A 12,647-nucleotide genomic window follows, 5' to 3' on the forward strand; every position below is an offset into this window, starting at 1 on the left:
TCAGAATTCCCAGACCTCTCACTCCTGCCCACAACAGCAGAGGGCTCAGAAGTCCCAGCCGGCTCTCCAGTTAAATTACGGGACAAGCTTTTGACTGGCTTCAGGAGATTATAGCCGCAGTAAAAGTTGCTGTTCTGTATGACCTACTGGTAGGAGGGAGACTGAATTTTTTTTCAAGAAAGTGGCCTCTTGTAACCTCAGACCAAAATTATTTCATCAATAAAGTTGCTTTTACCATACTGGTGTCCAGTTTCTCCACCCTCTCCTGTGACTTGTTATCTCTGATTTTGCACCCATATACAAATAACACCCTAAGCAGAGGAAGTATCTGAGATTTTAAGTACAGAAACACCACTAACAGCACTATGTCCTGTCAATTGGCGTCATGTCATCTCAGAGTTTTAATTAAATGTTGAGCCATAGTCACAGCATTGCTACTCTGGACCATAAAAATAAACAATAAATAAATGTGTTTCCCTAGCTAGATGATTGGCTGGTAAAGAGCACATCCAAGAAAGGAACACAAGAATCCATGTTCAGAACTATTTGGGCACTGGAGCTACTACAGGTTGTCATAAACTACCTGAAATTCCATCAGAACCAGTCCAACAATTGGAATTTATAGGAACCTTGAGAGACATGGCTTAGGCCAGGGCATTTGTCCCAGTCCAGCACAGAATCTTTGATATTTGCAGCGCTACAAGTTCAGCAGAGCCAGCAGGTATCAGTTCAGCAGTTCAGATTTCTAGGCCACATGGCCTCAGCAGCACATGTTATACCCATGGCATGCCTCCATTTGAGGCCAGCCTAGTGGACTCTACGCCCCAGTGATCCCAGGCCACTTAGAAACTAGTAGATGTCATCACTTTTCCTTTTCCTTGCCTACCTATTTGATTAAATATTGTAGCTATATTTCCTTCCCTTCTTCCTCCCACTGTCATTGTACATGTTTCATTAGTTCATTGTAAGCCGCTTAGGGGCTGCTTTATGTGGTAATAGGCGGGGTATAAATGATCTAAATAAATAAATCACTGTCACTCCTTCTCTCAGGAGGTCTCTGTCCTGGTCGATAATATGCAACAATTTGGCCAAAGGACTATCATTCAGATTCTTCCACCCCACAAGATATTGATGACAGATGCATTCAACCTGGGCTGGGGAGTGACACATTCAGGGTCAGTGGTCTTCTCACGATAAACAACACACGATCAACCTCCTCAAGTTAAGAGCCATATGAAATGCTCTAAAAGCTTTCAAAGATCAGCTTCTGCATCAAATTGTTCTCATTCAAACAGATGTCAAGCTCTAATGTATTATGTCAACAAGCAGGGAAGCATGAGTTCATACCTCAAGTATCAGGAAGCAGAATGTGGGGCTGGGGCCACTTCCAGTGGGATTGTTCTCAGAGCCACTTACCTGTCAGGGAATAACAGTTGTCTGGTAGATAGACTGTTGGATCTTGCAACCACATGAGTGGTCACTGAACATGGTGTGGCCCAGGAGATCATCCGAGATGGGGGCATCCCATTACTATACTTCTTTGCCATTTACCAGAAGGTGTCTTTCAAGTTTTGTTTGCTTCCAAGAGAGATTCCACTAGAAGGTCATATGGTTTTAAGTGGAGTAGGTTTGCTGTCTAGTGGCCATAGATCCTTTCTCTTGTCCTACACAAAAACTGCTTGAATACATTCTACACCTTTCTTAGTCTGGTCTGAAGATCAACTCTGAGGGTCCACCTCAGTACAATTGGAGCTCATCATCACCGTATAGAGGGTAAGCCCATCTCTGCTCAGCCATTAGTTGTTTACTTCACAAGGGGCTTGCTGTTACTCAAACTTCCTTTCAAGCCCCCCACAATGTCATGGGATCTCAACATTGTCCTCACCCAGCTCCTTTTGAGCCTCCTGACACATACCATCTGAAGCACCTGACCTGAAAGGTCTTGTTTTTATTGGGGGTCACTTCAGTACACAGAGGTAGTGAGATCCATGCTCTAGTAGCTGATCCACCTATCTTTGCCCGCTAAGCCATGGCCAGTTAAGTCTGAATATTGACTTAACTGGTCATGCGCTAGCTAGCTGGCATTGAAATCCCGTATATTCAATGCCAGTTATCGTAAACAGCCCAGCATTGAATATCCAGGTTGAATGCCAGCAACAGGCAGTCAAAGCGCTGCCTACCACCGTCTGAATATCAGTGGATAATGTCCATAAGTATCAAAATCAGAAAGGTAGTACATCAAACACTTATCTTGATATACTTGATTCATTCTGCAGTGGACCACAGATTTCTCCAATCTCCAACATACAGTATCCAGACAGCTTCCAACACCTTTTGCCAATATGCCTGTGAATCATCATATGTTGTGTATGTCTTACTGTGCCTGCTCCTTTTAGTGTATGCATAAAATTGAGACTTAATGAACATAAGTGTTGTTTGAGATCAGGCGCACTCACAGTACTATTGTTAGTGCATTGGCAACAACAGCATCAGATCACATATCTTAAGTGTTGAATAACAGATGTTGTGCTAGCTCCCAGACTGGAAAGGGATCAAGACCTGCAACTGGCATATCAAGAACAATTTTAGATAGATAAATTAGCCACGATAACTCCTAAAGAACTTAATGAAGAAATCAAGTGGCTTTTTCTTTTGTGTTTGGTGTGAATGATCATGTGTCTGCTCAATGATTGGCTGGTAAGTCAGTTACCATCTTTATGATGGGCCTTTCAAGCATGAAAAACTGAGTTTTGAGCGGTCTGGAGTTTCTTTGTGAGTTCTTTGCATCCTGCATAATTTCATTGCAATAGTCTGCATGGCTTAATACCATTGATTGTATTAAGTTGCAGAATAATTCCCTCGGGAAGAATGGTTTCACACGTTTAAGTTTCCACATTGAGTAGAACATTTTCTTAACTGTGGAGTTCACTTGCCTCTCGAGTGTAAGGTTCCGGTCGATTGTAACGCCGAGTAGTTTCAGGCTGTCTGAGATAGGGAGGGTGTAGTCTGAGACGTTTAGAGTTGTGGGTTTGTTCTTATTGTGTTGAGATGAGAGGATGAAGCAGTGAGGTTTTTCAGTGTTTAGTTGAAATGCATTTGCCCATGAGTTCATGGTGTTCAGACTGAGCTTAATTTCGCTGATAATTTCTGACAGGTCATGTCTAAAGGGGATGTATATTGTGATGTCATCTGTCTAGATGAATGGGTTGAGGCCTTGATTGGATAAGGACTTGGCCAGTGGGATCATCATTATGTTGAAAAGTATTGGTGATAGTGGTGATCCTTGAGGTACTCTGCAGTCTGCTTTCCACGGTGGTGATATGTTTGAATTTGATTTCACTTGGTATGTTCTGGTGGTTAGAAAACCCTTGATCCAGCTAAGTATATTTCCACCAATCCCAAAGTAGTCTAGGAGTCTTAGTAGTATGTTGTGGTTTACCATGTCGAATGCGCTCAACATGTCGAATTGGAGAAGTATGCTTTTACCTGTAGCTATTTCCTGCTTGAATTTGGCCAGGAGAGTGACTAATACGGTTTCGGTACTATGGAGGGGGGCGAAATCTTGATTGTGATTCATGTAGTATTGAGAACTTGTCCATGTAGTCAGTAAGCTGTTTAGTCACCATGCTCTCCATCAGTTTGACTGCTAGTGGGATAGATGCAACTGGGCAGTAGTTGGCGAGTTTGTTTGTTTTTTTTCTTGGTGTCTTTTGGAATTGAGTGAGTAGGATGTTGCCATATTCCTCAGGGAAGAGACCTTGTTGGAGCACGTAGTTTAGGTGGGATGTGAGGTCTGCTATGAAGCGGTCTGGGGCAGATTTAAGTAGATGGGTGGGGCAGGTGTCCAATTTACAGTGGGTATTGGAGAACCTATGAGTCGCTTGGGTAACTGATTCAACGGTGAGGAGAGCAAAGTTTGACCAGGTTCAGTCTGCTGGGTATTCTCCAAAGGTTGGGTCCAGGCCATTGATGAAGTTTTCGATGTCAGTGTTGTACTGAGGAAGTGTATTGCTTAGCTTTATTATTTTTTCATTGCAGTGTCTAGCAAGTTCGTCTGCGGATGGGATGTCTGTGTTGGTTGTGGTGACGGGGGTGGTGTTGAGTAGATTATTTATGAGTTGGAATAGTTTCTTCAAGTCTTTGTAATCCGGTCCTATTTTAGTTTTGTAATAAGACCTTTTGGTCTGTCTTATTGCATATTTGTATTTTCTTTGTATTTGTTTCCATACATTCAGTGTGTGTTCATCTTTTATTTTTTTCCATGCTCATTCGAGTTTCCTGGATTGTGTTTTGAGTTTTTTCAATTCGTCATTGAACCATGGTATCAAGTTTTGTCTTCTTGATATTCTTGTTCTTTAGGGTGCTATTTCGTCTAGTACGCTTCTGCATCTTTCGTCCCAGTCAGAGAGGTAGTGTATGGAGTTCGTTCGTGCTGTCCATTCGTTGTCATATATCTGTTGCCAGAATGCTTTTGGGTCTATTTGGACTCTTGTGCTGTAGGTTGTATGTTCTTGTATACGGTATGATCCCCTTCTTCCGCCAGTTTAGGGATAGGTTTAGTTTGTAGTGATCAGTCCAATGTGTTTCTGTCCATTTGATATCTGTTATTAGTAGGTTGTGGTCTGTGGACAATTTGTGTGAGAAGAGGTCCAGTGTGTGCCCTTTGACATGGGTAGCTTGCATGTGTGGCCATTTGAGATCCCATGAGAGGAGGAATTCCTTACATTCTTGTGTGTTGGTGGAGTTTGGGTCTTCTAGATGAAGGTTTATGTCACCTAGTATTAATATGTTGAAGTTGGTTACACAAGTGTTTGAGATGAAGTCCGTGAAATTAGACTGACTTTCGTTCCAATTACCGGGTGGTCTGTAAAACAAGACGCAGTTCAGATGATCGAGCAGGGATTTGTTGTGGATTCTGATTGAGGCAATTTCAAGTTGGGTTGTTGTAGACTCGGTGGTGGTTTCGGTGGTGAAGTGGGAGCGGTAGATTAGTGCTATACCTCCGCATCTTTTTTTCTTTCTGGTCCAGTGAGTGATTTTGTATCCTGGAGGGCATAGGTCAAGGATTATGGGATCCTTTTGATCGTGGATCCAGGTTTCATTGATGAAAATTAGATCGAGGTTGTCTGAGATTATCCAATCTGTTACTGTTGTTGTTTTGTTTACTACGGATCTGGCATTAATGTAGTGCACTTGAATTTTTTGGTATGGGGCTTCTATGTTTGATGTTGTATGGATTTTTTGTTAGTTGTCGTTCTTAGTTAGTGTGTGCCTGTTATGACCTTTCTTTCCATTTTGTTGTAACATATGGTAACCTATATGGTAACACATACTTTTGCATTTGTGTACCCCTGAGCAATTTAATAAAACACATGTCAGAAAAGCTTTATAAAATTATTTATAAAATGCTGCTGTACCCATAGAAATGGCTTGTAAAATTGTCCTCATAAACTCATGTACTTACAACATTAGAGGTAGTCTGTGGAATGTAATGTTTGAAAACAGCATTGCCAGCGATGTAACATGTAACCTGCCACAGGTTTAATTAAAAGTATTGTTTCCTCTTTAACAGAATAAGACATTAAAAAAAAAAGATTGCAGCAGACAGCAAACAATGCAGTGCTCAGGAAGCTGAGGTGGGAATTTATCATATGTTTTTGTGTGCATATTCTTTTGAAAGTTATATAGATAAATGACTTTATACCTTATAACATGAATCAGTAAGAGAACAATTTTAAAAATATGTAAGTACCTACCTGGATAAAATTGTAAATTGATGTCATCTTCTGTGGGTAACAATACTCTGTGTAAGGAAAGCTGATCTAGCAAGCAGTATGTGAGGATTTAAGTTTGAAATCTTCACCCATGCCTGATGGCACAAAATTTAGGTAAAGGTAAAAGTTCTATGGGTATAAAACTACCCATGGTGCTGGCCAGCCCCAGAGTTTCAAATGGAAAGTCTATGGAGAATTTTCCTTTGAAAATCATTTGTAGTCTTCCTGGGAGAAAGTGTAAATATGTATAGTTGATGCATGCACAAAAGTGTAGTGCACATGTAAAGGACAGTTATATGACTAGATGTTCATGGTTACATGCCACTTTGCATGCAAACTACAGGGGAAAGTAGCACTTATGCACATAAATGCCCTAAGTGCTATACTATACGGGCAGTCATAAGTACTATAGCACACAAATACAAGGAGATATACATTTAGGTGGCGCATGGGTGGGGCTCCCAGTTACGCATGTAACTTGCAGATACTGTAAATTAACACACGCCTTTGCAGCATGTGGGCACCTGCAGCTACAACAGGTCTATGGCAGGCATAACTATGGGTGCCTAAATTTAAGGTTTTCCGATGCTAGGTTACACTAGCATTCTGTAATCTGGGGGCCCAGATTATGTTATAGAATAAGTGTTCTTTGCTCTGTAACAGGGCACCTGAAAGGAGGTGCCCACTTATAGAATTGCCACCTTAATGATTCCGCCTGAACTTCACCCTAACTGTTCCCTGAACATGCCTATTTGTAGGTTGTATACAACCATGCGCCTTCTTGTTAACACTTGTACTTTTATGCACTTACCTCATAGGGCAACTTTATGAGGGGCCTTTCAAGCATGAAAAACTGAGTTTTAAAACATCTTTTATAAAATTGTCCCCATAGAGTACAGGCATACATACCTTCTTCAGAGCGGGTGTAAATCTGTGTGCTATGAATAAATATGTTGTTGAGAGAATTGTTTTCAGAACCTTATAAATCATATTTTGAGGGAGATGTTGCATTTAAAGCTATTTAAAAAAATCCAATATAGGCATCCAGTTATTCCTAATAGCACACAGATTTACACCCGAAGTAATTTTATAGATTTTTAATGGTGGATGTTTGATTATAATGATTGATTACCTCCTTTTATACAACATCTAAGTATGAAAATAATTATGGTGCTAAAAACATGCCAAAAAGTCTTTAAAAGTCTTTTTACTTAGCTGCATGCAAACTTAACAATGTTTCTTCTGTCCAAACAAAAGATCCTATGTAGGTTAATCATAGTAACATAGTAGATGACGGCAGAAAAAGACCTGCATGGTCCATCTAGTCTGCCCAACAAGATAAACTCATATGTGCTACTTCTTGTGTATACTTTACCTTGATTTGTATCTGCCATTTTCAGGACACAGACCGTAGAAGCCTTGCCCAACACTAGCCAATCTCCCAATCTCCAAAGTCATTTTTTTTGTGATAAATGACTTCTTATAAAATAATGACTGGCGTAACAGTAGCCACCATGATATGATGGCACACACTTTGCCATTAGACATGTGCAGATGCAGAGCTTGAATGAAGCGTGGGCAGAATACACAAGTATGTGCATAGATTATAAAATATGCTAATCTATATGTGTACGTGATTAATCTAGGAGCACATATTTACACCAACTTGAGAGCAGGTATAACTGTCTATGCCTATAAGATAGGCATGATTTCTGCCGCTTATGCTAGTGTTTTATATAACAAAAATCAATTCCCACAGTCTTTGGAAAACAATGATAACATAAAATACTAAAACCAAGACTGAATGTGCTGTAATGTTAATAAGGCTACCAGCTTTATAAGCAATATCTTTCTTTTTTAAGAAGCTTTTTTACTTTATTTTACTTTTTTCTTCTTTTTCTTTTCCTTGCTTTTATTATTAAAGAGTGCCCTCAGCATAAAACCACTATTTAAGGCAATTCATTTCTTTGCCAAGTGGTATAGCACTTCTTTCATCGGGCTACTCTTTGTTTTGATGTGTGCTATAGCCTATATAATAGTGCTTAAATTTAAATATAAATAACTGAAAACGTGAACTTATCTCTTAACGTTCTCTCAATGTGCACTGTGTTTCTTACTTGCCACTTCACTCTCCTTAGTCACTGTCTCTGACCGATTGTCTGGCTTCCCCTGAAAACACCCGACTCAGCAAGTCTTTCATCAGGGACTTGGGTTAAAGCCGTACCGGAACTCGGTGTGAAGCCATCATTTCTTTTTGAACAATGTGTGCGACATTCACTCAATGCACTCTCACAGCTTTAAAAAGGCGCTCTCTTGTGATTTAAACCAGAAGTGAATCTTTTGACGTCACTGCAAATTAAACGAGGGTTAATTGTCATCAGTTTTAATGCTATATAGCTTGTATGTACTTAATGCAACATCTATTCAGTGCCTAATCAACAGGCTCAAATAAACTCCAGTTGGGAATGTCTATAACATAGTATAACATTTCAATAACTTTCTAGATGATGGTTACATTACACAGTCATGCATTAATTTTCAAATCATGGTATTCCATTCGATGTTTTCATTTAAACCCAAAGGATGGATAGTCCGTAATCTATATATCCATCCTTGCTCACGGCGGGTCAACACTGCAGCGCAATCTCCTCTACTCATAGTTACTGGTACATGATCTATAATGAACTACTGCAAGTCAGAGAACGTATGGTTTCATTGTACACAGTGGGCTATGGGAGGCGCTGTTAGATTTTTTGTGGTCAAGCGACTTTTATGTTCTCTAAGGTGAGTTTTCATTTTTCTTATAGTACAACCAGCATAATACAGCGCACATGAGCACTGAATTATGTGCACCACAATGATGATTGGCATGTTGTCACATATTTCAAAATGAATGTTTGCTGCAACTCAATATGCATCCACTGATGCATCACCCTTGTTTGCGGGCAAAACTGACACTCCCCGCAAGGTCCATGTTGCCCTTGGTCGATTTGTTGATTATGCTTCATAAAGGTGGTGTGAACTAGACTTAAGTTACGTCCCCGGGTATATGCTATGCATGGATGTTAAGTAAATGCAGAATGAAATGAAAGCACATGCCAATGTCTATGAAGTAATCGCTCTATTTTTGGAGCCATGGGGAGATGAGCGCCCTTCTCCTAAGAGCAGCCAAGTCAGTATAATCAAAAGCCGATTTTGGCTGCCCTCAACTGCTTTCCGTCGCAGGGCCGGCCAAAGTTCAAGGGGGCATCAGCAGTGTACCGAAGGCGGGATGGGGGCGTGGTTAACAGATGGCCGTCCTCGGCCGATAATGGAAAAAAGAAGGGCGGCCCTGACGAACATTTGGCCGACTTTACTTGGTCCATTTATTTTCAGGACCAAGCCTCAAAAAGGTGTCCGAACTGACCAGATGACCACCAGAGGCAATCGGGGATCACCTCCCCGTACTCCCCCAGTGGTCACCAACCCCCTCCAACCCTAAAAAAAAACACTTTTTAAATATTTTTTGCCAGCCTCAAATGTCATACCCAGCTCCATCACAGCAGTATGCAGGTCCCTGAAGCAGTTTTAGTGGGTGCAGTGCACTTCAGGCAGTCGGACTTAGGCCTATCCCCCCCTACCTGTTACACTTGTGGTGGTAAATGTGAGCCCTCCAAGACTCACCCGAAACCCACTGTACCCACATGTAGGTGCCCCCTTTCACCCATAAGGGCTATGGTAGTGGTGTACAGTTGTGGGGAGTGGGTTTTGGGGGAGATTTGGGGGGCTCAGCACCCAAGGGAAGGGAGCTATGTACCTGGGAGCAATTTCTGAAGTCCACTGCAGTGCCCCCTAGGGTGCTCGGTTGGTGTCCTGGCATGTGAGGGGAACCAGTGCACTACAAATGCTGGCTTCTCCCATGACCAAATGGCTTGGATTTGGCCGGTTGCCTCGGTTTCCATTATCGGCGAAAACCAATGCCGGCCATCTGTAAGGGTGGCCATCTCTGGGGTCAACCCAAATGTTGAGATTTGGCCATCCCCGACCGTATTATCGAAACGAAAGATGGCCGGCCATCTTGTTTCGATAATACGGTCAGGGACGCCTCTTTATGGTGCTGTCCTTAGAGATGGGCACCCCCATTCGATTATGCCCCTCTTTGTTGAAGAAATACAGAAGAACACAATAAGAGGATCATGGAAAAGATTACCAGATTAAACTCAAAGAATCAAAGAGGGAAATACGGCAAGCAAAAGCACAGGTGAAAGAAAAATGGTGGGTCCTCTTAAAGATTTGTTTAATAAATCCTTGGAGACGGGGGAGGTTCCGTGGGATTGGAGAAGAACGAATGTGGTCACAAAAGTGGTGACAGGGAAGAAGCTGGGAACTACAGGCTGGTAAGCCTCACTTCGGTTATTGGAAAAGTAGTGGAAGTGTTGCTGAAGGAAAGGATAATGAATTACCTGGAATCCAATAAGGTGCAAGATCTGAGACAACATGGTTTTACCAAAGGTAAATCGTGCCAAACGAATCTCATTGAATTCTTTCACTGGGCAACAAGAGAATTGAATCAAGTATGTGCGAAAGATGTAATCTACTTAGATTTCAGCAAAGCCTTTGACACGGTTCCTCATAGGAGGCTCCTGAATAAACCTGTAGATAGGACCCAAAGTGTTGAAATATATTAGGAACTGGTTGACAGACAGACGCCAGAGGGTGATGGTTAAAGGAATTCACCTGGAGGAGGGAAAGGTGAGTAGTGGAGTGCCTCAAGGATCAGTGCTGGGTCCGATTCTCTTCAATATATTTGTGAGTGACATTTCCGAAGGGCTAGAAGGTAAAGTTTGCCTTTTTGCAGATGATACAAAGATTTGTATCAGAGTGGACACCCTGGAGGGAATGGAAAACATGAAAAAGGATCTGCAGACTTGGACTTGGGAAAACCTTCTGCTTATTTCTGGGATAATCAACATAAAATCTGTTTTACTTTTTTGGAATTATGCCAGGTAATTGTGACCGGAATTGCCTACTGTTGGAAACAGGATTTTTAAAAATTTATGTCATTTATAACTTGCCTATTAACTAGGCAAGGACCAAAAAAACACATATATTGAAATACATAAAATATAACAAATAAGAAACATATTACAAATCATATATCAAATCTAAAACAAAAATCAAAATAACAAATCCTTTTTACAGATTTTAATAGAACAGCATCATAGAACCAGTCCCAAGCCTTCTTACTCAATAAAAACTTGAACAATTAAAAGGGTTTTCAATCTTCTGTTAAGTTCAATAACAGACGTTAACATCTGTTGCAAGCGACATGACCACATCACACCATTTTTGCAAAAACTTCATTGGCTACCAATACAATACAGGGCTAAATTTAAAACTCTATGTCTGATCTTCAAAGCCCTGAGAGAAAGTGGCCCTGAGTACCTGAAAAATAGGATGATCCTCCACACACCTGCAAGGACACTAAGGTCCTCCCAAGGATCTTCGCTAACCACACCCTCTCCAAAAGACATTACACAATGTGATACCCGCAATCGAGCCTTCTCCGGAGTAGCCCCCACACTCTGGAATGCACTGCCTGAAAGACTGCGCCTAACACAAGACTGTCTCTACTTCAGTAAGCAGTTGAAAGCTTGGCTCTTCAACCAGGCCTTTAATGGAAGAAGTAACTAACTTGTTAGTCTCACTCACACACACAAGGAGTGACTTGGGCTGCATATACTGTAGCAGGACATGTTTATCCACTCCTACCCTAGCTGAGATAGTATTTAACCATCTCTCTGACCTCGTGCAACATTCTTTAAATCAATCACCTTACTTTCTAACTCTTCCTACTTTCTTATCTATCTATATGTTACATCTTTGCTTTACTCTTCACTATCAATTAAAATGTTCTATTACGTATTGTGTTGACATTGTAAGTAATATACCATGCCATACTTTGTATTATTTTTGAATATTTTTACTGCTGTAATTGCCTATTTGCTCATGTTTGATCTATTCTTACTGTACACTGCCTTGAGTGAATTCCTTCAAAAGGCGGTAAATAAATCCTAATAAATAAAACATCCAAATACTTCCAGGTAGTTTATTGCATAGGCCTGGACCAGCCAAGTAGAAAAGACCATCATAGGTATCAACATATCGAACCTTCACTAAAGAAGGCTGCACCAATAGCTGAGTTCCTATCGATCTGAGGGAGACAGCTGGTTCAAAGAGCTTCAGAATACTCTTCAGATATTCAGGAACACCAGTGGTCAAAGTCTTCAAAATAATAATCAGTACTTTAAACGTTATCCTTGAGCTCACAGTTAGCCAATGTTAAGACTTCAAAGAAGATATAACATGATCAGTATGTTGTAGTCCCACAATCATCCATACAGCAGCATGTAATGCTTTACAACAAGATTGAGATAAACAAAGGGAAAAGACTATTACAACAGTCTAATCTAATCAAAATTAGAACACGTAACTGATAGAAACAAGTTTGAACTACCTTTGTTACCTGTGCCTTAAAATTCAACTGTGCTTCTAGTACAACTCCAAGACAATCTGTTTAGTAGGAACAAGAAAGCCCTGGTGTTGTACTGGATCTACCTGGCTACAAACCTCCCGACTAACAAACATAATTTCAGTCCATACTAAATTTAAAGCTAACATTATTCTTCATCCACAGCTGAATTGCATCCACACATTGCTGTAATTTAAGACAACCAGTTACAAAATCATCATCAACCAAAAAGAAAAACAATGTCATCAAATCCTAAAATCAACCTCCAAATCTCTTAACACATCGTCGCATCAAGGTTTCAAAAACAGGTTATACAGTATAGCTGATAGGGCAGACCCCTGTGGAACCCCCAAATTCAGAAA

At 40.8% G+C, this 12,647-nt stretch overlaps 1 protein-coding gene across 1 annotated transcript in view; it reads left to right on the forward strand.

Moving 5' to 3' along the window:
• The window catches only part of LOC115481820 (synaptonemal complex protein 1-like), a 96,397-nt gene that overhangs the window by 47,469 nt on the left and 36,281 nt on the right, over window positions 1-12,647 (forward strand). Inside the window, exon 4 of the mRNA XM_030221229.1 lies at window positions 5,573-5,636. Coding sequence (XP_030077089.1) covers window positions 5,573-5,635 — 63 coding nt within the window. The 3' untranslated portion in view covers window position 5,636. The remainder of the gene's footprint in view (window positions 1-5,572; window positions 5,637-12,647) is intronic.

This window comes from Microcaecilia unicolor, chromosome 12, assembly GCF_901765095.1.
Source record: "Microcaecilia unicolor chromosome 12, aMicUni1.1, whole genome shotgun sequence".
Classification (NCBI taxonomy): domain Eukaryota; kingdom Metazoa; phylum Chordata; class Amphibia; order Gymnophiona; family Siphonopidae; genus Microcaecilia; species Microcaecilia unicolor.